Below are 23,516 nucleotides of genomic sequence, written 5' to 3' on the forward strand. Positions count from 1 at the left end.
TGGCGCAAGAGGGCCATCTGATGCTGGGCGGGGAAGAGGATTGCAGCGAGGTACCAACACGACCGCCACACGCAACCACAGCAGTCAAGTCTCTCCAAGGCATTGGCCACGGGCATCCTCCCTACTACTCCACTCCACCCAGCCTTGCCCGATTCTATTATACTAAGAAGCCAGGGAAGAAGGAAAGCGTTTTCTAGCACCTGCCTCTTCTTGAGACCCAAGTGATACATTACAGTTTGTCACTCAATCTTTCTCCATTATCAACCTCTTGATAGTGCAGAACCCAAAGCCCTCAGTAATATTCCAGCCAGAGTGCAGTGTCGGCCAAACCCTTGACGGCATTCTCCAACCAGACCTAAATGTCCAGTAGAGCCACATTCAGAGAGAATTCACTCTGAAGGTTTCCACCATCCATGTCAGCACTACACTGGTAGATGTTTAACAACCAGTTTGTGGGGAGGAACTGATCTGTAGTGTTTGCCAGTTTTTGTAAATAATCCTACCATGGCCAATTTCAAGCTACCAACATGAAGTCACTTAAGAAAGTTGGAAAGAGGTGCCAATAGTTGGCTCTCATTAGCCATTAGGAACTGGCTCCAGCACACCAGTAAGTATGTTTTCCTAGAGTCTGATAATCCTTCTAAGAGCATCATCCCTTCCATTGTCCGATTCCTTCAGCCTGCTATAACTGAGTGAACATTACGTCCATTTTTTATTTCAGTCAACTTGTGCAACAGAAGAAAGATTCCAGGAGGCCAGGAAATATTTTATTGACAACCAGGGACACAGCCATAAGAGAAGGAAGCACACAGGACTGCAAACTAACACCCAACAGCCAGCAAGGGCCCTCTGGGCCAGGAATACTGAATCCTGGGGTCCTCACAGTCTCCCACCAGTAGATGTACAATACTGGGCATCCAGGGGAGGGGGCAGTGGCTCTGGTGTCCCAGAAAGTGAGAGGATATATGATGCCTCATTATGAGCGACACGGTACAGAGGTAAAATGGAGGGTCCATCACTGCCTAAGACCACCTCCTCCTCTCAGAGCCAACACCAGGTGAAGAACTGAACCACCTAAAATCTTGTAATCAGCTGCTGTCTTCTCATCATTCCTGCAGGAAAAGGAAGCCGAAAAAAAAAGACTTAGGAGTTTTTTTTGTTTTTTTTTTTTTTTTTTGAGACGGAGTCTCACTCTGTCGCCCAGGCTGGAGTGCAGTGGCGCAATCTCTGCTCACTACAAGCTCCGCCTCCCGGGTTCACGCCATTCTCCGGCCTCAGCCTCCCGAGTAGCTGGGACTTCAGGCGCCCGCCACTGCGCCCGGCTAATTTTTTCTATTTTTAGTAGAGACGGGGTTTCACCATGGTCTCGATCTCCTGACCTTGTGATCCGCCCGCCTCGGCCTTCCAAAGTGCTGGGATTACAGGCGTGAGTTACCGCGCCCGGCCGAGTTTGTTTTTTTTTTTTTTTTTGACAGAGTCTCGCTCTGTCATCTAGGCTGAAGTGCAGTGGCACGATCTCAGCTCACTGCAACCTCCGCCTCCTGGGTTCAAGCAATTCTCCTGCCTCAGCCTCCCGAGTAGCTGGGATTACAGGCGCCCACTACCACACCCAGCTAATTTTTGTATTTTTAGTAAAGATGGGGTTTCACCATATTGGCCAGGCTGGTCTCGAACTCCTGACCTCAGGTGATCCACCCACCTCAGCCTCCCCAAGTGCTGGGATTACAGGCGTGAACCACTACGTCCAGCCAGAACAGAAGTTCTTGAGTTTCATGGATCTCTTTGGGGGTCTGCGAACTTGAATGAGAAAAAAAATCCCATCTTTATTTTTACTAACCGCCAACTGAAATTTAACATTTCTTCTAACTTTAAACAAAGCCCAAAAACCACAGTAGTATTAGCAATATAGGCAAATTGTTAACAATAGAAATTAACTATTTTCTATCATGATCATTTATAGGTATCTTGAAAATATTTCAAAATTATAGTCATATTAGACCTACCATTAGATCTTATTAATAAAAAAGTACGTATATTACTATATCACAAATTTGTTTTAGTATTTTAATAACTATTTCAATATAATTAGTTTTCTTTTAATTCTATCTATTTTGTTTTATGCCTGAAAAAATCTTATTCTGAGAAGGGGCTTAGAGGCTTCACCAGATTGCCAAAGGGTCTAAGGCACCAAAAACAAGAGGCACCCCCGATCCACCTCAGTACGTGCCCCCTCTCATCTCATCTTCACGTAGGATTGCCACGCTGTCATTCTCACTCCAAACTCACATCTGTTTGCCACTGTAGATGAGCCTCTGCTGTTGTGGGGGGATTCCCTCTTTCTCCTCCACACGCTCCTTGATCCGCTCCACCTTTAAAGAGACAAGTAGTCAGGGGCTGCTCAGGGGTAGGACCATGGAAATGGAAAGAACAAGGGCTATGCAGACAGCATAAGAGCAAAAGGACCAAGTTCATAAGCATATGCAAACAAATATACATGGCAAGAAGTGCATGAAGAGGAGCTGGGCATGCATCACCTTGTCTGTAGGTTCAATGTCAATCTCAATCTCCTTTCCGGTCAGCGTCTGAAACAGGCAATGGTTTCATGAGTCCTTAAAGCCCAATGTACAATTTGTCTTCTAGGTAAAACATCCTATCTTGGTCTTTGGGATCTAATGCCTTCTAAAAGGTGCATATTCTTATCTTTGGAGAATGAGAAGGCTTTGAACATACCTTCATTTATCAAATTTTTTAGGCTGTGAACAACTTTGATAGGGCAAGATTCTTTGAACCATCAGATCCTCTTAATTCCATGAGTCATCTTCCAAAATCAGTCCCCCAAAACCAGTGAGAATATTGGCATTCTTTTGGATAACATGGCAATGAAAGGTATCTTTTATTTATTTATTTATTTTTGAGATGGAGTTTTGCTCTCGTTGCCCAGGCTGGAGTGCAATGGCGCAATCTCAGCTCACCGCAACTTCCGCCTCCCAGGTTCAAGCAATTCTCCTGCCTCAGCCTCCCGAGTAGCTGGGATTGCAGGCATGCACTACCACACCCGGCTAATTTTGTATTTTTAGTAGAGACAGAGTTTCTCCATATTGATCAGGCTGGTCTCAAACTCCCAACCTCAGGTGATCCGCCTGCCTTGGCCTCTCAAAGTGCTGGGATTACAGGCGTAAGCCATTGCACCCCGCCTGAAAGGTATCGTAAAAAAAGTCAGAAGGACCTTGTTCTAAATATCAATACTAGGAATTAATATTCAGATAATTCAAAGAATTCTCAAGGACATCAGAAATCACCTCTGAGCAGTATTTTTAAAAATGCTAGAATTGGCTGGGCATGGTGGCTTACACCTGCAATCCCAACACCTTGGCAGACTGAGGCGGGAGGATCACTTGAGCCTAGGAGTTCCAGAAGAGCCTGGACAACACGGCGAGACCCTGTCTCAATCAAAAAAAAAAAAATTAGCTGAGTGTAGTGGTGCATGCCTGTAGTACCAGCTATTTGGGAGGCTGAAGTGGGAAGATCGCTTGAGTCCAGAAATTAGAGGCAGCAGCAGTAAGCCATGATTGTGCCACTGTACTCCAGCCGGGGCAAGAGGAAGACCCTGGCAATACCCTCGCGGAAAAAAAAAAGAAAAGAAAAAGAAAAAAGAGAAAAGAGGACTAGAAGTCAACATTACATCTCCCATATCTTTCCAGACTTCTACCTAAATCCTAAATTGCAGCCCTTGTCTTCTTGACTTCTTCCGTAAGTTAAGGGCTGGTGATATCCAAAACAATAATTATACTGATTATGCAGTCATAAATGTTGTGTCATCTCCCATCTGTCCTTGCTTTTAAAGCTCTATCTGCATTAGTCTACAGTGATCCAGGCCACAAACACACCATGCTCAGTTTAATTTATGGGCATTTCTTTGCTTCCGTTGTTTTCCTTGTTGCAATATCCTCCCCTTCTCCAAACTTCAAGACCCCTTAAATAAAAGACAATCTCCTGGCAGGGCATGGTGGCTCATGCCTATAATCCCAGAACTTTGGGAGGCTGAGGTGGGTGGATTACTTCGAGACCAGCCTGGCCAACATGGAGAAACCCTTCTATACTAAAAAATACAAAATTAGCTAAGTGTGGTGGCATATGCCTGTAATCCCAACTACTCGGGAGCTGAGGCAGGAGAATCGCTTGAACCCAGGAGGCAGAAGTTGCAGTGAGCCGAGATCGTGCCATTGTATTCCAGCAATGTAAAAAACCTCCTGTATAATGTGTAGACCTGTTCCCAGTGTACTTTATTAATACTTCCAATATTAATATACCAATTACAGCTAGTTGTTTAAGTGTTAAACTTTCCCAGTGTTCGACACATAAGCAGTCAATGAATATTTTTGAAGGGCTAAATATACTGATGATCATGCTATAATCACAGCTAACATTTACTGAAAACTATTTTTTTCCTTTTCTTTATTTTTTAAGGGTCTTGCTCTGTCACCCAGGCTGGAGTTCAGTGGTGTGATCCTGGCTCACTGTAGCCTTGACCTCCTGGGTTCAAACAACCCTCCCACTTCAGCCTCCTAAGTAGCAAGGACTACAGGGTGTGTGCACCATCACACTCAGTTATTTTTAAGATTTTTTTTTTTTGTAGAGATGAGTTCTCTCTATGTTGCTCAGGCTGTTTTCAAACTCGTGGGCTAAAGTGATCCTCCTGCCTCGGCTCCCAAAGAGCTGGGATTACAGGCATGAGCCACCTTGCCCAGCCATTGAACACTTTCTAAGGGTCAGTAACTATGATCAGCATCTTACATGCATCACATTTAATTCTCCCAGTATTTATGAGATACGGACTATTACTATTTCCATTTTATAGATGAGAAAAATAAGACTTAGGTTAAAAACATAGCTATGCAATCAAAAGTAGAGCATGGATCCAGATTCCCTGGTCCCAGAGCCTGTGCTTTTATTGCTATCTGGCTGCTCTAGTATTGGGACCCAATGTACACTCTTATACTAGCTCAGAAAATAACATATGGTTTCTCCTTATGGTATTCACATAGACCAGCATGAAAGAGAACTCAGAAAATTTCCCAACAAGGAGAATTATTTAGTACTAGTATGTTTCCAAAAATACAAGAACAATTTCTTTGGATTAACCTGTTTGGATGTGAAAGAATAAATTACAGCAGTGATTCTCAAGCTTCTACCCCAACCTATGCTGGTCTGTGTGAAAATTTTCAATAGCCTATGGTAAAATGAGAAAAGCAGTGTTAACAGTGAAATTTTCATGAAACTAAATATATTCAGGTGTTAATGTCCTTTTAGGGAATGGTGGTGACAATTTGTGGTAACTTTAAAAAGACAAAATAAAAAGTTTGTAATTCTGTGTTGTCCACAAATTATTTCACTTTATTTATTTATTTTTGAGACAGGGTCTCAGTCTCACCCGGATGGAGTACAGTGGCGTGATCATGGCTCACTGCACCTCGACATACTGGGCTCAGGTGATACCCACCTCAGCCTCTTAAGTAGCTGGCACCACAGGCGGGCACCACCACGCCTGATAACATTCTGTATTTTTAGTAGAGATGGGGTTTTGCCATGTTGCCCAGGCTGGTCTTGAACTCCTGACCTCAAGTGATCCACCTGTCTTGGCCTCCCATAGTGCTGGAATTACAGGCGTGAGCCACCGTGCCTGGCCGATAATACAATCATTTATTTATTTATTTATTTATGTAATTTATTTATTTTGAGATGGCATTTTGCTCTTGTTGCCCAGGCTGGAGTACAACGGCACAATCTCAGCTCACCCTGCAACCTCTGCCTCCCAGGTTCAAGCGATTCTCCTGCCTCAGCCTCCCAAATGGCTGGGATTACAGGCATGCACCACCACAGCTGGGTAATTTTGTAGTTTGAGTAGAGAAGGTTTTCTCCACGTTGGTCAGGCTGGTCTCAAACTCCCGACTTCAGGTGATCTGCCTGCCTCGGTCTCCCAAAGTGCTGGGATTATAGGTGTGGGCCAGTGCGCCCAACCACAGATTCTTAAAGAGTGAAAAAAGACTCTTGGAGAAGATCTAGAGCTGCTCTCCCAGGAGCAAAATGCTTGGACCTTATATTTTTAAAAAGAATTATTGGTTTCTAAATTCTAAAACTCTAGAGCTGGCCCTTTGTTTCTGAAATCCACTGTAGAGGCCCATAAATATATCTAGAGAGCAATCTGGCAATATAGTGTCCCAGCAACAAACTTCCCGGAAAATACCTATGACTATGTCCAAAAGTATACCTACAATGGTTATTGCAACATTTTGATACTATAAAATTAGAAACACAATCTAAATATCAAACAGCTGAGGGTTAAATAAATTATGGTACAATCATAGACAAAAAATTACAAAGTCCTCAAACAATGTTTAGGATAACTATTTGTAATATATTAACAATATACTGATAATTTAACAAAAAAGTTATAGTATATAGAGTATAATTAAAATTTTGTAAAAACAACACATGCATCTATATGCTCTCCAAAAAGCCTGGAAGGGTATATACAGTATATTAATGCTTTAACTTGAGTAGTGGAATTATGGGTGATTTTAATTACATTATTATGCTTTTCTGTATTTTCCATTTTTTATGCCACAAATGTGAATATGCTGTAATGATAAAAAATTATTTAAAAAACAATGTCCTTGATAAGGGTAAGTGTTTGTAAAGCAGCACTGTCCAGTAGAAAAGTAATACAAGCCATATATGCAATTTTTAAATTTACTAGTAGCCACATTGTCAAAGTTTTTTAAGAGGTAAAATTTTAATATTTTTAAACCCAACATAGCCAAAATATTATTCACATGTAATCAATATAAAAATTAATATATTTTACATTCTTTTTTCCACCCAAATATTCAAAATACTGTATTTCATATTTACATCACATGTAGAGATGGGGCCAGGCACGGTGGCTCATGCCTGTAATCCCAGCACTTTAGGAGGCCGAGGGGGCGGATCACGAAGTCAGGAGTTCGAGACCAGCCTGGCCAACATAGTGAAACCCCATCTCTACTAAAAATACAAAAATTAGCTGGGCATGGTGGCGTAGGCCTGTAGTCCCAGCTACCAAGGAGGCTGAGGGGGGAAAATTGCTTGAACCCGGGATGCAAAGGTTGCAGTGAGCTGAGATCATGCCACTGCACTCCAGCCTGGGCAACAGAGCAAGACTCCATCTCAAAAAAAAAAAAAAAAAATAGAGACGGTAGGCTGGGCATGGTAGCATATGCCTGTAATCTCAGCACTTTGGGAAGGGGACGTGCGAGTACTGCTTGAGCCCTGGAATTTTGAGACCAGCCTGGGCAACATAGTGAGATTCCCATCTCTACAATAAAATTAGCCAGGCATAGTGGCACAGACAGACCTGTAGTCCCAGCAACTGGGTACTCAGAAGGCTGAGGCAAGACTGCCCAAGCCCAGGAGTTCAAGGCTGTAGTGGGCTGACTGTGCCACTGCATTCCAGCTTGGGTGACAGAGTGAGACCCTATCTCAAAAAAAAAAAAAAAAAAAAAAAAAATTCAAATGGTAAATTTTCATCTGAAATACTTGACTATATTTAAATTTCATAATTTACAACAGAAAAAGTAGATTTATAAACCCAACAACATACTTAAAAGTTTGGTTTTTTTTTTTGAGACAGTCTCTCCCTCTGTTGCCCAGGCTGGAGTGCAGTGGTGCAATCTCAGCTCACAGCAAGCTCTGCCTCCCGAGTTCACACCATTCTCCTGCCTCAGCCTCCTAAGTAGCTGGGACTACACGTGCCCGCCACCACCCCAGCTAATTTTTCGTATTTTTAGTAGAGACAGGGTTTCACCATGTTAGCCAGGATGGTCTCAATCTCCTGACCTCGTGATTCACCCGCCTCGGCCTCCCAAAGTGCTGGGATTACAGGTGTGAGCCACCGTGCCCAGCCTGTTTTTTTTTTTTTAATTTTAATTAATTAATTAATTATTAATTAATTTATTTATTGAGATGGGGTCTTGCTCTGTGTTCCAGGCTGGAAAACAGTGGAGTAATCATGGTTCACTGCAGCCTCCAACTCCTGGGCTCAAAGTATCCTCCCACCTCAGCATTCTGAATAGCTGGGACTATAATAAGTACACACCACCATGCCTGGCTAATTTTTTTTTTTTTGAGACAGGGTCTCACTCTGTCACCCAGACTGGAGTGCTGTGGCATGATCTTGGCTCACCGCAACCTCCGCCTCCCAGGCTCAAGCGATTCTCCTGCCTCAGCCTCCCAAGTAGCTGGGATTACAGCCGCATGCCACTACGCCTGGCTAATTTTTGTATTTTTAGTAGAGATGGGGTTTTACCATGTTGGCCACACAAATTCCTGACCTCAAATGATCTACCCGCCTCAGCCTCCCAAAGTGTTGGGATTACAGGTGTGAGCCACCATGCCCGGCCTGAAAATTGTTTTATAGAGATGGGGTCTCGAAATGTTGTCCAGGCTGGTCTCAAACTTCTGGCCTCAAGTGATCTTCCCGCCTCAGCCTCCTAACTCACTGGGATTACGGTGTGAACCACTGTACCCGGCTAAGTTTCAGTTTTTAAATTTAATTAAAATCAAGTACAATCAAAATTTCAATTCTTCAGTCTCTCTAGTTACATTTCAAATGTGGCTAATGGCTACCATTTTGGACACTTTCCAAATATTCCAGCTAATATATGAAGCAACAAGAATATTACAGCATTCCTAGTTTGTAACCCCCAATGAAACAATGGATGTAGGAAATGACTGACATCACAGAAAACAAAACAATCTGATGGAAGTACATACCACATCACCACCTATGAATTCGTCTCACATATGAACATACAAAGACTAATCAAGCCTCTAGATCTAATTACCAGCTGACAGGAAATACCGAGGAAAGAGGAATATGTTAAAAGACAACACGGGGGCCCGTTGCAGTGTCTCATGCCTGTAATCCCAGCAATTTGGGAGGCCGAGGTGGGCGGGTCGCTTGAGGCCAGGAATTTGAGACTAGCCTGGCCAACATGGCGAAACCCCATCTCTATGAAAAATACAAAAATTAGTCAGGCATGGTGGTGCACGCCTGTAGTCCCAGCTACTCAAGAGGCTGAGGCACGAGAACACAAGAATCGCTTGAACCCCGGAGGCAGAGAAGTTGATGCAGTGAGCCAAGATTGCATTGCTGCACTCCAGCCTGGGTGACAGAGCAAGAGTCGTCTCAACAAAAAAAAAAAAAGAAAAACATGGGAATGTAATCAGCAAAATTCAAACTGCAGGAAACTCTAGTTTACTCAACAAGGAAAAAATGGGAAAAAGGAGAATCTACAGATTTAAAGAAACTTAAAAACACATAAACCAATGGCAATGTATGGATCTTAACTGGATCCAGATTCAAACTGTTAATAAAAAAAAAAAAAAGAGAGACAATAGGGTAATTTGATGATAGTAAGCAATCAGTTAAATTTTTAGATGTAATAATTATGGTTATATTAGAAAAAAGCTTCTCTTTTACAGATAAACACTGAAATATGTGTGAATAACATATGCTACGCTATCTGGAATTTGCTTTAAAAAACCAGGTAAAAGGAGTTGGTGGGTTTACATTAAATAAGATTGGCTATGAGATGATAATTTTTGAAGGTGGATGAAGGGTGCATACACCCTTCTCTTTCCTGATGTATGTGTTTGAAATTGTCCATAAAGTTGTTTTAAAGTAACTGAACAATTTTAGAAGATATTCTTGATATATCACACCACAACCTGACAATACATTCAATGATATTTAAACAAGTATAAGATGAGCCTAGGCCGGGCGCCAGGGCTCACGCCTGTAATCCCAGCACTTTGGGAGGCCAAGGCGGGCAGACTACCTGAGGTCTGGAGTTCGAGGTCAGCCTGGCTAACATGATGAAACCTCGTCTCTACTAAAAATACAAAAAAAAAATTAGCTAGGTGTGGTGGCACGCACCTGTAATCCCAGCTACGCAGGAGGCTGAGGAGGAGAACTGCTTGAACCCAGGAGGTGGAGGCTGCAGTGAGCTGGGATCACGCCATTGCACTCCAGCCTGGGTGACAGAGTGAGACTCCATCTCAAAAAACAAAACAAAAAAAAGATGAACCTAAACCTAACATACTGCTCTAGGCACTGGAGGAGATACAAAAGAAATGTGATCCAGCCTTGCCAACAATCTTTATCAAGCAAAGATGTACAACCAAGAAACAATTAGACATAAAATTAACAGAATAAGGCTGTATACAAGGAAGTTCTGGCCAGGCGCAGTGGCTCATGCTTATAATCCCAGCACTTTGGGAGGCTGAGGCAGGTGGGTCACTTGGGGTCAGGAGATCGAGACTAGCATGGCCAACATGGGGAAACCCTGTCTCTACCAAAAATACAAAAACTTAGCTAGGCATGGTGGACACTTGAAGGAAGGTGGAGGTTGCAGTGAGCCGAGATCGTTCCACCGCACTCCAGCCTGGGCGACAGAGGGAGACTCTGTCTCAAAAATAAAATAAAATAAAATTAAAATTAAAAACAAATCAAAACAAAACAAAAGGAAGTGCTATATTGTCCAAACACAAGGGGCAATGACAAAGTGCTATGGTGAATGAAAATCAATGTTAATCAATTTAAGCCTTGAATGAGATAACATTATATAACACTATATATAGTGTCTTAATTTATATTATATAACATTATAACACTATAAGAGCCAAAATAAAAACGAATGACATCAGCATTTTTATGGTGCTACAAAGGTACCAGCTAGTAAGGGTACAGAGAAACTGGAATGCTCACACACTGCAGGTGGGAATATAAAATGGTACAACCCCTTAGTTTCTTTATAAAGTTACATATATCTACCACATGACCTAGTAATTTCATTCTTAGGTATTTATCCAAAGGACATAAAAACACGTTCACAAAAAGATTTGCATAACAATGTTCATAGAAGCCTTATTCATAATAGCCAGAAACTGGAGATAACTCAAACACCCATCAACAGCAGAATGGATAAACAAATTATGATATAATCCATCCAATGGAATACTATTCAGTATAGAAGGAATAAACCACACATTACAATAGACATTACGCAGAATGAAAGCAGCCAGATACAAAAATTGTACATTGAATACTTCCATTTATATACAGTTCTAAAACAAGCAAAACTAACCTATGAAACTCTTGAGGAGTAGGGATACAAATGTTGAGATTTTGTAATTACATCAACTTATGCTATTGTTAAAAACTCACTGAACTAAACCCTTAAGAACTGTGCATTTTACTGTATGTTAAAAAACATGAATGAGAAAACTAGTTCACATAGTAAAGAGAGTTGCCAAAGTAATCTACAATGAGGAAATCAATGAAGGATCTGGGTTTTGGGAGTAATATAATGCAAAAGAAGCTCAAGAAAGACCTGCACATTATGGTTTTGTACATCACATCTTGGTTTAGACTACACTTTAGAGGGGATATGATGGTAGGAAAACCTGGTTGGAAGTATTACAGAGAAATAAAGATATAAATGAGTAAGACCCCAGACCAGAATGAGGGTAATGGAAATGGAAACAGAGGTTTTAAGTGAAAAATTAGGTCCTATAAAAGGACCATATAATTTTAAATGACTCTAAAGAATTGTATTCCAGACACCTGAGTGACTGATGGGATTAATAAATGAGATGGGTATTGGGATATGGCTTATGACAGAAGATGATACATTTTAGAACCAGAGAGCAAGGTAACAAGATTTAAATCGGGAAGAATTTAATTGTAAAATCTTACAGAAAAATATGGAAGTCAGCTACACAGAGACAGCAGTTGAAATGAATTATTCGGCTGGGCACAGTGGCTCATGCCTGTAATCCCAGCACTTTGGGAGGCCAAGGCAGGTGGATCACTTGAGCTCAGGAGTTCAAGACCAGCCTGGGCAACATGGTGAAATGCCATCTCTACTAAAAATACAGAAAATCAGCCAGGTGTGGTGGCATGTACCTGTAGTCCCAGCAATTTGGAAGGCTGAGCTGGGAGCATCCCTTGAGCCTGGGAGGTGGAGGTTGCAGTGAGCTGAGATGATGCCACTACACTCCAACCTGGGTGACAGAGTGAGACTGTCTCAAAACAAAAACAAAATGAGGCCAGGCGCAGTGGCTCACACCTGTAATGCCAGCACTTTGGGAGGCCGAGGTGGGTGGATCACCTGAGGTCAGGCGTTCAAGACCAGCCTGGCAAACATGGCCAAACCCCGTCTCTACTAAAATATAAAAGTTAGCCGGGTGTGGTGGTGGGCACCTGTAGTCCTAGCTACTTGGGAGGCTGAGGCAGGAGCATCACTTGTGAGGCGGAGGTTGCAGTGAGCCGAGATCACGCCACTGTACTCCAGCCTGGGCGACAGAGTAAGACTCCATCTCAAAAAAAAGAAGAAAGAATAATTCAAAAAGGGGTCCAACATGGTAGCTCACTGCTGTAATTCCAGCACTTTAGGAGGATGAGGTGGGAAGACCACTTGACCCCAGGAGTTTTAGACCAGCCTGGGCAATACAATAAGACTCTGTCTCTACAAAAAAATAAAACAATTGGCTGGGTATGGTGGTGGTACATGCCTGTAGTCCCAGCTACTCAGGAGGCTCAGATGGGAGGATTGCTTGGGCCTGAGAGGTCAAGACTGCAGTAAGCCGTGATGGCACCACTGCACCCTAAGCCTGGGCGACAAGGTGAGAACCTGTCTCAAACAAGCAAACAAAAAAACGGAACTGTAATAAAAACATGTCACTTACATGGTAATTAACAGCTATCTCTTTTTTTTTTCTTTTTTAAATTATTATTTTCTTCAGATGAGACTAACAGCTATCTCATGTATAACTGCTTTCCTATGTATTTAATAAAGAAATGCAACAAACAAGAGGGGATGGGGGAGAGGGGGAGATAGAGATGGGGCACAGAGGCCTGTTTGAAGGCAGAAGGGTAAGTGTTGTAGGAAAGAAGACTGGCAATTTTAGAGAAGTACCATATAAATATGAATTCAAAGAAATAGAAAAACATCTAGAATCTTGCTATTCAAAGTGTAGTTCTCAGACATTCAATATCACCTAGGAGCTTGTGAGATATGCAAAAACCTGTGCCCCATCCTAGACCCACAGAACCATAATCAGCATTTTAGCAAGACCACAGGTGATAGGATATTGTATTTTCTTTTCAAGCTTCCACACACAGCATTGATTTTTTTGTTCAGTTTTTTTTTTTGAGACAGAGTTTCACTCTGTTGCCCAGGCCGGAGGGCAACAGCACAGTCTTGGCTTACTGCAACCTCTGCCTCCCAGGTTCAAGCAATTCTCCTGCCTCAGCCTGTCCAGTGGCTGGGACTACAGGCACGTGCCACCACACCCGGCTAATTTTTGTATTTTTAGTAGAGACGGGGTTTCACCATGTTGGCCAGGCTGGTCTCGAACTCCTGACCTCGTGATCCACTCGCCTCAGCCTCCCAAAGTGCTGGGATTACAAGCATGAAACACCATGCCCAGCCTTTCAAACAGTATTTTTTAAACTGCAGGTCTCAACCCATCAGTTGGCAGGTCTAAACCCATCAGTGGGTTATCAAATCAACTTAGAATTGAAAGTTTGAGAGCATATCACAAATAGCAAAGTTTTTGTGTCTCTATGGGTTGTGACATAAAATTTCTTAGTGTGGGGTGACATTTTCAAAAAGTGTACAAAACATTCAACATTAGTAACTTAACTTCTTTGGACCTAGTGGACATGAGAATCCATATGCATTGAAAAGTCAATAAAAGTATTCAATAGGCCGGGAGCAGTGGCTCATGCCTATAATCCCAACACTTTGGGAGGCCAAGGCAAGTGGATCACCAGGTCCAGAGATCGATACCATCCTGGCCAACATGGTGAAACTCCGTCTCCACTAAAAATATAAAATTAGCTGGGCGTGGTGGCATGCCCTGTAGTCCCAGCTACTCAGGAAGCTGAGGCAGGAGAATCGCTCGAACCCGGGAGGCGGAGGTTGCAGTGAGCTGAGATTGCGTCACTGCACTCCAGCCTGGTGACAGAGTGAGACCCCGTCTCAAAAAAAAAAAAAAAAAGTATTCAACAGTGTTTCTCAAGATTTTGACAGTGATTCATACTAAAAAATAATATGAACTAGTAACACCCACTGCGTAATATACATATAAAATAAAATAAAAAATTTCAGGCCTGGCAACAGAGATTCTGTCTCAAAAAAAAAAAAAAAAATTAATAAAACAATATCCTTACCTAGCACTAAACTGATGTTTCCTATTTTCTCCCCCCCCTTCTTTTTTTTGGGGGAGGGTGGGGGAGACAGAGTTTCGCTCTTGTCGCCCAGGCTGTAGTGCAATGGCACTATCTCAGCTCACTGCAACCTCCGCCTGCCAGGTTCAAGCAATTCTTCTGCCTTAGCCTCCAGAGTAGCTGGAATTATAGGCGCCCACCACCAGGCCGGGCTAATTTTTATATTGTTAGTAGGTGGGCTTTCACCATGTTGGCCAAGCTGGTCTTGAACTCCTGACCTTAGGTGATCCACCCACCTCGGCCTCCCAAAGTGCTGGGATTACAGGCATGAGCCACTGCGCCCAGCCTTTTTTTTCAGGCAGGGTCTGGAGTGCAGTGGTGCCATCACTGCTCACTGCAGCTTCGACATTCCAGGATCAATCAATCCTCCCATCTCAGCCTCCCGAATAGCTGGGCCTACAGGCATGCGCCCAGACCCTTGGCTAATTTTTTGTATTTATTGTAGAGACAGGGTTTCGCCATGTTGCCCAGGATGGTCTCGAACTCCTGGGCTCAAGGGATCGGCCCGCCTCGGCCTTCCAAAGTGCTGGGATTACAGGAGTGAGCCACCGCGCCCAGCCTATTTTCTCTTTTTAATGGTGCCAGTGACCCATTCACCTATTAAACTGATGTTACGACTCTTACATAGGTCGCTACTAAACGTTAAAAAAAAAAAATCATCATTAATATACTATTTTAATACTTGACCTCAAATCTTAGCTAAGTAGTAGTTTGGAAGGACGGGGGAAGACAAGGTTAAGAATGACTATTCTGCACGGTAAACATGCTAAGAAGCTGATGAAATAATGATAGATTTACTTAGCTACAAAAAGGCCAAACTAGCATTAGACTTCATCACTTGTCAGCAGTTTGTTTTTTTTTGGGGGGGGGGGCGGGGGGATCTCTGTCTGACTGAAGGCACAAAAGAGGAAACAGCAGATAGGACTAATGAGGGCTGCAATTTGGTGAAGAACCACCACGGGAGTTGAGAGATGCAGATGGAGGAAACCATGGCTAGTACCAAGAACTAGGGCAGCGGTAACTAACCTGCCTCAGCCAAGGAAGTGAGGCTGGTCCAGGATGCCAGGCTCAGAAAGGCAGATGCTGACTGAACACACTCCCCGCTTTGGTTCCTGTAGGACGGGTGAGATACCACACCTTGGCAACCACCAGTAAAGGCTCATAGTCTAGCCCCTGGGAGGCCCCGGTTTCCCCGGGCTAACGTTTTAGGGCTGTGCTCGGAGGTGACCTACGTTAGAGACTGGGAGAAACAGGTACCCTGGGAATGAAGAATGGAGAGCAGCGCTTACTCCAAGAATCTGAGAGACGGGGGAGTCAAGCCGCTGCTAGGCCTTCTCTATGACTGCGGGGGTTCGAATACAGTGAGACCCGACAAAAGCGACCCCATTCTGGGTGACAGCACAGTCTTGGCAAAAAAGCAGGGATGGCAAAAGACCCCAGGGTCGTCAGGTGGGACCCGGGCCCCGCTCTCAAAGCCCTTCTGGGTCCCCCTATTTCCCACCACCCCTCGCGCCGAGCCCTGAGGCAGTCAGCGTCCTCCAGGCTGCGGAAAGGCGTGGTTTTCCTTCCCCACGTCTCCCGTAAGGCACGGTTGCCAGCCCAGTACTACTGCGTCTTGGCAAGGCTGGAGGTGCTCCCACCTTCACTTTAATTAGCATCTTCTTTCCAGTTTGGGGCTGCACACGGATAAATTGCTGCTCCTACCGCTCCGGTCGCCGCTGCCGCTCTCCAGCACTCTGCCTGCAAGGGCCACTTCTGCTTCCGGGTCACTGTCTGGCTCCACCCCCCCCCCCCCTTTCCACTGAGTTCCGGAAAGGCTCGGGAGTGCTCCCGCGTTTTGGTTCAGTGACGTCGTAAATTAAAATGAAGCATCCAGTTTAGCTACAGCAGAGATGACGACTCTGCGATTCTGAATCCCTAGCGAGCCCGGGCTAGCGAAAAGTGGGGGCAGAACGAACTACAACTCCCATCGTGCCAGCGGGCGGTCCCGCCCGTTTTCCCCTGGGGATTGTAGTCTAACCGCCCCCCCACGCTTGGATCCAACAGCAACCTCAGTGCGTGAACTCTGTTACCCAGAAGGCCTCGCCCGGCCGCCACCGAAGCTGGAATTCGTCGGCTAGTAGTTCTCGCCGGCTACTAGAGGAACCTGGCGTGGCCCAGAAGGCTCAGCGGGATTGCAGAGGTTAGTTGCTAAGCAAGGTGGTCTTTCGTCAACTGCCTCCTGGACCAAGGCAACAGGAAGTGAGTACCCCTATTCCGGAAACTAGTTATGAACCCTCCCCGCCCCCCGTCGCCAACACTCCTTCGTCCCCCTAGGTCAGCCTCTTGCCCCATTGCTCTTTGCAGGGGTGGAAGAAGGAAGTGTAGCGGGGTAAGGAATGCACCGTCAGGGTCTCCCACAACCCCTTCCCAGCTCTTCTCCTCAACAAACAGTACCTGGGATGGAGCCCTAGGGTAAATCGCAGCCACGGGATGGGTCGAGGCGACAGGCCTCAGGGACCACACTTCGACCTTTGCCCGACCTTCCACAGCTTAAGCGAGGAGAGCCCGCCAGCCGTAACAGGGCGTTAAAGCCCAGGGGAAGATTGCTCCTAATGACTTCCTGCCTTCCAGCCCTCAGATTCATCGCTACCCCGAGGCTAAGCGCCATGCCTCATATTGACAACGATGTGAAACTAGACTTCAAGGATGTCCTTTTGAGGCCGAAACGCAGTACTCTTAAGTCTCGAAGTGAGGTGAGCAAGCTTCTCTACATGCTGTTTCTTGACCCCACGCTCCCGATGGGCCACAACCAAGAAAGATGCCTGTCCTTGTCCTAATATGGTACGTTTTGTGGATTAATGAAATGCTCAATTTCCTGTTCATATCTGTAGGTGGATCTCACAAGATCCTTTTCATTTCGGAACTCAAAGCAGACATACACTGGGGTTCCCATCATTGCTGCCAATATGGATACTGTGGGCACCTTTGAGATGGCCAAGGTTCTCTGTAAGGTAGGGCTTTCCTCATGCCCCATCCCTATTGGTGTCCAGTTAGCCCAGCTGACTGCAGAGGTGTTTGCATCCCCACGCCCATGCCCAGTCAGCTCTCTGGCAGTTAGCAGTCAGGATGCTCTGATTTACGGTTTTTTCCGCTACTAAAGTCCCTTTTTCCGATAAGTTCAAAAGGCTCTCTGAATTAGTGTGATTCAAAGCTAAGTTTTGCTCCCACATTTCTGATATATGAAAAGAATTTTCCCTTTTGTCCTGTCTAGCAGTTTGTACACCTTGCCAACTTTTCCCACCACCCAGGTCACCCCCTCCCAGTCACATGCATCCCTTCAGTTACACGATTGTCCACATTGAGCTTTGACTGTTTTCGTCCAGAAACTACAGTTTAAGCATTCAAAAATCCCAACTAGAAGATCCTAGTAGAAGCAGCTTATTAATTTTCTTTAATAAGAACAATTCATTAATAAAATAATACTTCTGCCATTCTTTTTTTTTTTTTAATCTTCCTCTTCTTTAAGTCCTAGGTTCCTGGGAGTTTCTGGGATGTGCCCCAAATGGGATGTGTTTTTCTTATATACAAGTTGTTCACTTTGAAATGGAAGATGCTGCTCCTATCAGTACTATTACCTGCTTCTATACTTGTTGCTGAGAAGGTAGAGAGTTACCTGGGCACTCTGAGAACATGCACTCTGCTGGTTGATCCATGTAGCCCTGGTTGATGAATTCTGCTACTGTTTGTGGCTCCATTAGTCTTAAGGACCTCATATCCTTTTTTCTATTTTTGATTGCTATGTCTTTGTGGAATGTCTTGTCATTTCTTTGAGGTTGATAGTTATACAGTTTTGTTTTTACTTTATTTGTATTGCCATTCAGTAACTGCTTAGGAATCTTGCTGTTGCCCACTGTCCATCTGCCCTGACCAGTAGAATTCAGAAATGGTGACTCTGACTGCAGAGTTAACAGACATGCTGTAATACATGAACCTTTTTGGGGACTGTCTTGATGCTTTATGTGGAGCCTGGCTTTCAGTATTGCTGATGAGAGGTAAAGAAATCAGGTTTTAGAGATAAGAGCCAAGTCTCACTGTAATAAAAAGGTTGGATGCAAGCAAACATCTTTTTTTAAGCTTGGTATGTAATCTGATGTGCTCATCATGCCACACTGTGCTAGTATATCTCCAACGTCTGCTGACTTCCTATCCTATAGTGACTTTTCTTTGCTTATCAGTATGTTGATGATAGAATGTTTGTTGAGAAAGCAGAATTCGATACCAGCTTTAGCTAGACAGTGTTGATCTCTGAGTACGTATGTAGAGCACTTGCTTGTTGCTAGCTAATACATGACTTCCTTGGGTTTCTTGTCAGTTGCAAGATTTGTGGTGTTTCAGCCAACTGCCGTCTCTTGTCTGTTTGCATGTAGACACGTAAAGCACAAACATCAGCATTCACAATGGCCTTTGAATGCCTTTCTCAAAGTATTGGGATATTGTTTGCAATTTGTTGAGCTAGAGAATATGAGCTTGATGAGTCATTATATTTTTGAACTTTATTAAAATGGACTGAATGAAACAGATTTTTTAGCTTGATCCATGTCTCCAACTAGGAAATTTGTCCTTTTTTCCACTAGAGATGGAGACAGGATAGGGTAGCCCCTTATCAGCTCTTATCAACCTTAAGCCATTACCTTTGGTGAACATCCAGACCTACTGAATTACTGCTGGTAAATGAACAAGAACATAACCAAAAATAGTTCAGTACTAGGTTACCTTAGGAGGAGGGGCTGAGTCAGTGCAGAGAAACACAGGTTTCATCCAGCCTCTTCATGGTTCTTTCATGTCTGCCATCTGTCCCACTGCACCAGCAGCTTGTCAGCTTTTAAGTCGGAAGCAGTGAATGTGCTGGCAGATGAAATCCAACCCAGATCACTCAGTACTTGGGTGGGAAATCTGACAAGTACTAGCTTATGGTAAAAAGCCTTACTGGTATTTGTAGGGAGAAGACAGGTTGAACTCAAATCCCAGCTCAATCTGACTTCTTCGACTTGTTTCCTCCCCAACTTCAATCATGTCCTCCCTCAGATAGAATAGGTCTGTTTCTAGAAAAAAAGACCTTAAAGTTTTCTCCCTTTGATGCTTCTTTGTCTTCTCCCCAGTTCTCTCTCTTCACTGCTGTCCATAAGCACTACAGCCTTGAAGAGTGGCAAGAGTTTGCTGGCCAGAATCCTGATTGTCTTGAGGTAACACTGGGCATACCCTGCGCCCTTCCTTATCCCAGTTTTTTAGCAATTGTATTTTGTCTTTCTGGGGACCAACCCTCACCACTGAGCCACTGGCTGCCCACCAGATCATCTCTGATATGCCAATGGCTCTGTTTGTCCCACAGCATCTGGCTGCCAGCTCAGGCACAGGCGCTTCTGACTTTGAGCAGCTGGAACAGATCCTGGAAGCTGTTCCCCAGGTGAAGTATATATGCCTGGATGTGGCAAATGGCTACTCCGAACACTTTGTTGAATTTGTAAAAGATGTACGGAAGCGCTTCCCCCAGCACACCATCATGGTATGTTTCTATTATAGTCGGTACCTTTTTATCTTTTCACTTTCCTGCCACTCCATTTTGCTACATCAGTCCATTTCTCCTCTGCTGCATGATGGTATTCCTAGTCCATTTAATCATGATACTGGATGATTATCCATAGTTCTAAGCTGAAAATGTCTATTTGGTCAGTGTAGTATGTCTGACCCTTGGTTCATAGTCTTTGTAAATCTCGTGTCCCTGATGTCACTCACCAAACCGTGATGGAACATCTGTGCACTGTACATACCTGTGATACATAGACATCTGCCCACTGAAATGGACACATACTACAATCACATAAAAGGGGTCAAATGAAAAATGATTTTTTTTTTTTACAAGCTTGTAAGAGTGGCCCTCATTTTCTCCACAGCATTGAGGGGTGTGTCTACTGACCATCAAAAGCCAATACAACTGGTCAAATGGGTCTTTAGCCTTCCCTGAAGCCAGACAGGTTCTATGACAGAATGGCTTAAGGACAGTATATGTTTGGGTCTCTTGAGGAAGGGGAGCTAAATCTACTGTAAATCAGATGTGAGCCTGGTCCAATAGTTCCCTTTGCCTCACTGAATGCTCCTCCATGCCACTTCATGTGTCCCTGTTGATCATAGCACCTTGTTGCCTTAGAAAAGTGCATCATGGACCTCGGCTTTACCCTAGGTTCAATGGTGACATTGGCCACTCACCCCCTACCTTGGCTTGGTGTTGGGGGAATGGGTATGGGTAGGGAGCAGGGTTCTCTGAAGTGGCTAGTGTAAAAGCCCTCAGAGGGCCCAGTAGAGGGGACCTAGGTATCCTTTCTTTGTAATAATGTTGGAAAGTCACAGTCCACACATACTGTATGTGACAATACATGACCTCCTGTTTCTGGCCTTAAGGATGCTGTATTTCAATTGCTCTGTCTCAGGCAGGGAATGTGGTAACAGGAGAGATGGTAGAAGAGCTAATCCTTTCTGGGGCTGACATCATCAAAGTGGGAATTGGGCCAGGTAAGCTGGTTCACTGGGGCCACTGGCTACCCCTTCAGTGGCAAACACCTGTGGAGCACGTCATTCTCAACCTTGTCATGTTCTTCCTAGGCTCTGTGTGTACTACTCGGAAGAAAACTGGAGTGGGGTATCCACAGCTCAGTGCAGTAATGGAGTGTGCAGATGCTGCTCATGGCCTCAAAGGCCACATCATTTCAGTAAGGCTCAAGGGCAGGGTAGGGTATGAGCTGGGTTTCTGCAGGGTATGGAGGTGGCAGAGATGGATTAGAATTCCTGGGTTTGGCTGGGCGCGGTGGCTCACGCCTGTAATCCCAACACTTTGGGAGGCTGAGACAGGCGGATCACGAGGTCAGGAGATAAGAGACCATACTGCCTAACATGGTGAAACCCCGTCTCTACTAAAAATACAAAAAAATTAGCCGAGCGTGTTGGCAGGCGCCTGTACTCCCAGCTACTCGGGAGGCTAAGGCAGAAGAATGGCATGAACCTGGGAGGCGGACCTTGCAGCGAGCCGAGATCGTGCAACTGCACTCCAGCCTGGGCGACGGAGCGAGACTCCACGTCAAAAAAAAAAAGAATTCCCGGGTTCTTGTTGGCTTTGAGTTGGGCTGTTGGGACATCGCTGAGGGCTTGGGAAATCCATGTTGTGTTCATAGTGCTCTTACTTTGCAGGATGGAGGTTGCAGCTGTCCTGGGGATGTGGCCAAGGCTTTTGGTAAGAAGCTTGAGGGCACGGAAGGATGATTCTGTACAAGAGGATGAGTCACCTCTCAGGGTCTAAGAGAGGCTCAGGAAGTCATTCAGATTATTTCATAATATGAATTAGTGACTCTGAAGTCTATGGTATCACCTGGGGCAGCCAGCAGGGGACATCTGAGATTCCAAGTGTGGGCCAGGGCCATCTGACCATCTCCTAGATTGCTGCACAGTGCAGACTCCTGAGCCCCAGCCATACCTAAAAATATTAGGTGCTGAGGAATGGGACAGCACATCTGCATTTTTCATTTTGCACAGCTTCCCAGGAGACCATTACTCCCATTAAAGTTGGGGATCTTTGCTCTTGGGACACATGAAATGAGTCTTACTTAGCTGGGCACAGTAAAATGAAATGACCAGACGATGGTAAAAACAGCAAAAGGAGAAAGCGAAAGCCAGGCAGGGACTCTCCAGAGGCTCTTTTTTAAATCTTGGGGAAATCATACCCACTGAGGAATAGAGGCCAGAGCAGATCAGACCTGCATGGATTGTGGGTCAGCTAGGGAAGCAGAAAGAGGGAGATGCTGGGATCATTGTCAGGACTGAGAATATGGTGTGAGTTGCTTTTGAGGGTGGCCATATGAACACCTTGGCCAGATTAATCTCTTTCCCCTCTCCATGATGGTGGCAGGGGCAGGAGCTGACTTCGTGATGCTAGGTGGCATGCTGGCTGGACATAGTGAGTCAGGTGGTGAGCTCATCGAGAGGGACGGCAAGAAGTACAAGCTCTTCTATGGAATGAGTTCTGAAATGGCCATGAAGAAGTATGCTGGGGGCGTGGCTGAGTACAGGTATGTGTGGAGGCCCAGGAGCTTAGTAATAGTATGGAGGCAGAACTCATGGCTGCTGAGAGGGGGATGGTACAGTTCTAAGGAGAAGCATGGTGAACCAGGGCTCAATGCTAGGGTCTAGGGAAAAGTCCCTGGACTTAAGGAATCCAGAAGGAGGAGATAATAAAGTTTTTCCTACTTTAAGAGCCTCAGAGGGAAAGACAGTGGAAGTTCCTTTTAAAGGAGATGTGGAACATACCATCCGAGACATCCTAGGAGGGATCCGCTCTACGTGTACCTATGTGGGAGCAGCTAAGCTCAAAGAGTTGAGCAGAAGAACTACCTTCATCCGAGTCACCCAGCAGGTGAATCCAATCTTCAGTGAGGTGCGCTAGACCTGGGCAGTTCTACCCTCCCAAGGCACAAGTACTCTACCATGGGGCATCCCAAGTGGGCTCCTCACCCATCCCAGCTACTGCAGCTCTGTATTACTTTGTCATTTCCTGTTGTCTCACTCCTGAGGGCTCCTGCAGTAACTCTGTACTTCTCTATCTGCACACACAAAATGCCCAAGACACTCACTGGGGAGGAAGCAAGGAAGAAAACAGTCTGAGAAAATGACGCAAGATAATCAAATGGGAATCTGGGGACCCAACATCCTGAAGATTATTAAAAGGAAAAGATGCTGATTGGTACATAAGTCTCTTATATGACCTTGGTCTAGAGGAGGCAGGCTTTTAGAATCATGTTTTGTTAATCTGCTTCACTAAATGGGACCTTCACATATCTAAAAAGCTCTGAAGTGTTTGTATATTTGAGATACCTCAATAAAGAGAGAGCTCATTGACTGTAAAGAGATGCTGGGGCTTTCTGTACAAGGCTAGCATCTGGATGCTGTTGCAGAGTGGGTGGTGGTAGGGTCAGCACTGACCCAGTGGGGTCAAGAACAATGAGTATTATTCCCATGAAGTATCTCCATTCTAGTGCCACCACCCCCAGATAATCTGGCAGCATGAGAATTTACAAAGTATATTCTGGCATTAGGACACATATTTCCAGAATACCAAAGGACATTTCTCTTCCAGGCTTTCAACCTTGCTAACCCT

The 23,516-nt window shown here is 44.6% G+C and overlaps 2 protein-coding genes and 2 long non-coding RNA genes across 18 annotated transcripts; 2 read left to right on the forward strand and 2 right to left on the reverse strand.

The window, feature by feature from the left end:
* Positions 1-745: 745 nt before the first annotated feature.
* Positions 746-19,418, reverse strand: NEDD8 (NEDD8 ubiquitin like modifier). 2 transcript variants are annotated; one of them, XM_028850530.2, is made up of 4 exons: positions 19,091-19,418; positions 2,535-2,582; positions 2,287-2,369; positions 746-1,112 (listed from the first exon to the last, which is right to left on the reverse strand). In XM_028850530.2, the coding sequence occupies exons 1-4, from the start codon at positions 19,133-19,135 to the stop codon at positions 1,016-1,018; spliced, it is 273 nt and encodes a 90-aa protein (XP_028706363.1). In that variant the 5' UTR covers positions 19,136-19,418; the 3' UTR covers positions 746-1,015. The 2 variants fall into 2 exon arrangements, with proteins under 2 accessions (XP_028706363.1, NP_001253817.1); NM_001266888.2 differs by lacking the exon at positions 19,091-19,418 and adding an exon at positions 15,976-15,998 and having other exon boundaries at positions 755-1,112.
* On the reverse strand, positions 4,437-15,111 carry LOC144330195 (uncharacterized). The gene is made up of 3 exons (XR_013396152.1): positions 14,933-15,111; positions 11,960-12,170; positions 4,437-5,598 (listed from the first exon to the last, which is right to left on the reverse strand). It is a non-coding gene; the product is annotated as an uncharacterized LOC144330195 (long non-coding RNA).
* On the forward strand, positions 12,801-16,090 carry LOC144330194 (uncharacterized). The gene is made up of 3 exons (XR_013396151.1): positions 12,801-13,263; positions 14,118-14,372; positions 14,894-16,090. It is a non-coding gene; the product is annotated as an uncharacterized LOC144330194 (long non-coding RNA).
* GMPR2 (guanosine monophosphate reductase 2) lies at positions 16,410-23,264 on the forward strand. Of its 14 annotated transcripts, none has more exons than XM_028851443.2 (11): positions 16,410-16,576; positions 16,949-17,070; positions 17,209-17,328; positions 17,844-17,978; positions 19,477-19,560; positions 19,707-19,880; positions 20,803-20,884; positions 20,975-21,081; positions 21,557-21,599; positions 22,272-22,431; positions 22,616-23,264. In XM_028851443.2, exons 4-11 carry the CDS (start codon positions 17,880-17,882, stop codon positions 22,803-22,805), a joined length of 939 nt encoding a protein of 312 aa, XP_028707276.2. In that variant the 5' UTR covers positions 16,410-16,576; positions 16,949-17,070; positions 17,209-17,328; positions 17,844-17,879; the 3' UTR covers positions 22,806-23,264. The 14 variants fall into 14 exon arrangements, with proteins under 14 accessions (XP_028707276.2, XP_014998928.2, XP_001113269.2 ...); XM_015143442.3 differs by having other exon boundaries at positions 16,410-16,517; XM_015143443.3 differs by lacking the exon at positions 16,410-16,576 and adding an exon at positions 16,658-16,706.
* Positions 23,265-23,516: the final 252 nt, after the last annotated feature.

Source organism: Macaca mulatta, chromosome 7 (assembly GCF_049350105.2).
Source record: "Macaca mulatta isolate MMU2019108-1 chromosome 7, T2T-MMU8v2.0, whole genome shotgun sequence".
In the NCBI taxonomy this organism is placed as follows: domain Eukaryota; kingdom Metazoa; phylum Chordata; class Mammalia; order Primates; family Cercopithecidae; genus Macaca; species Macaca mulatta.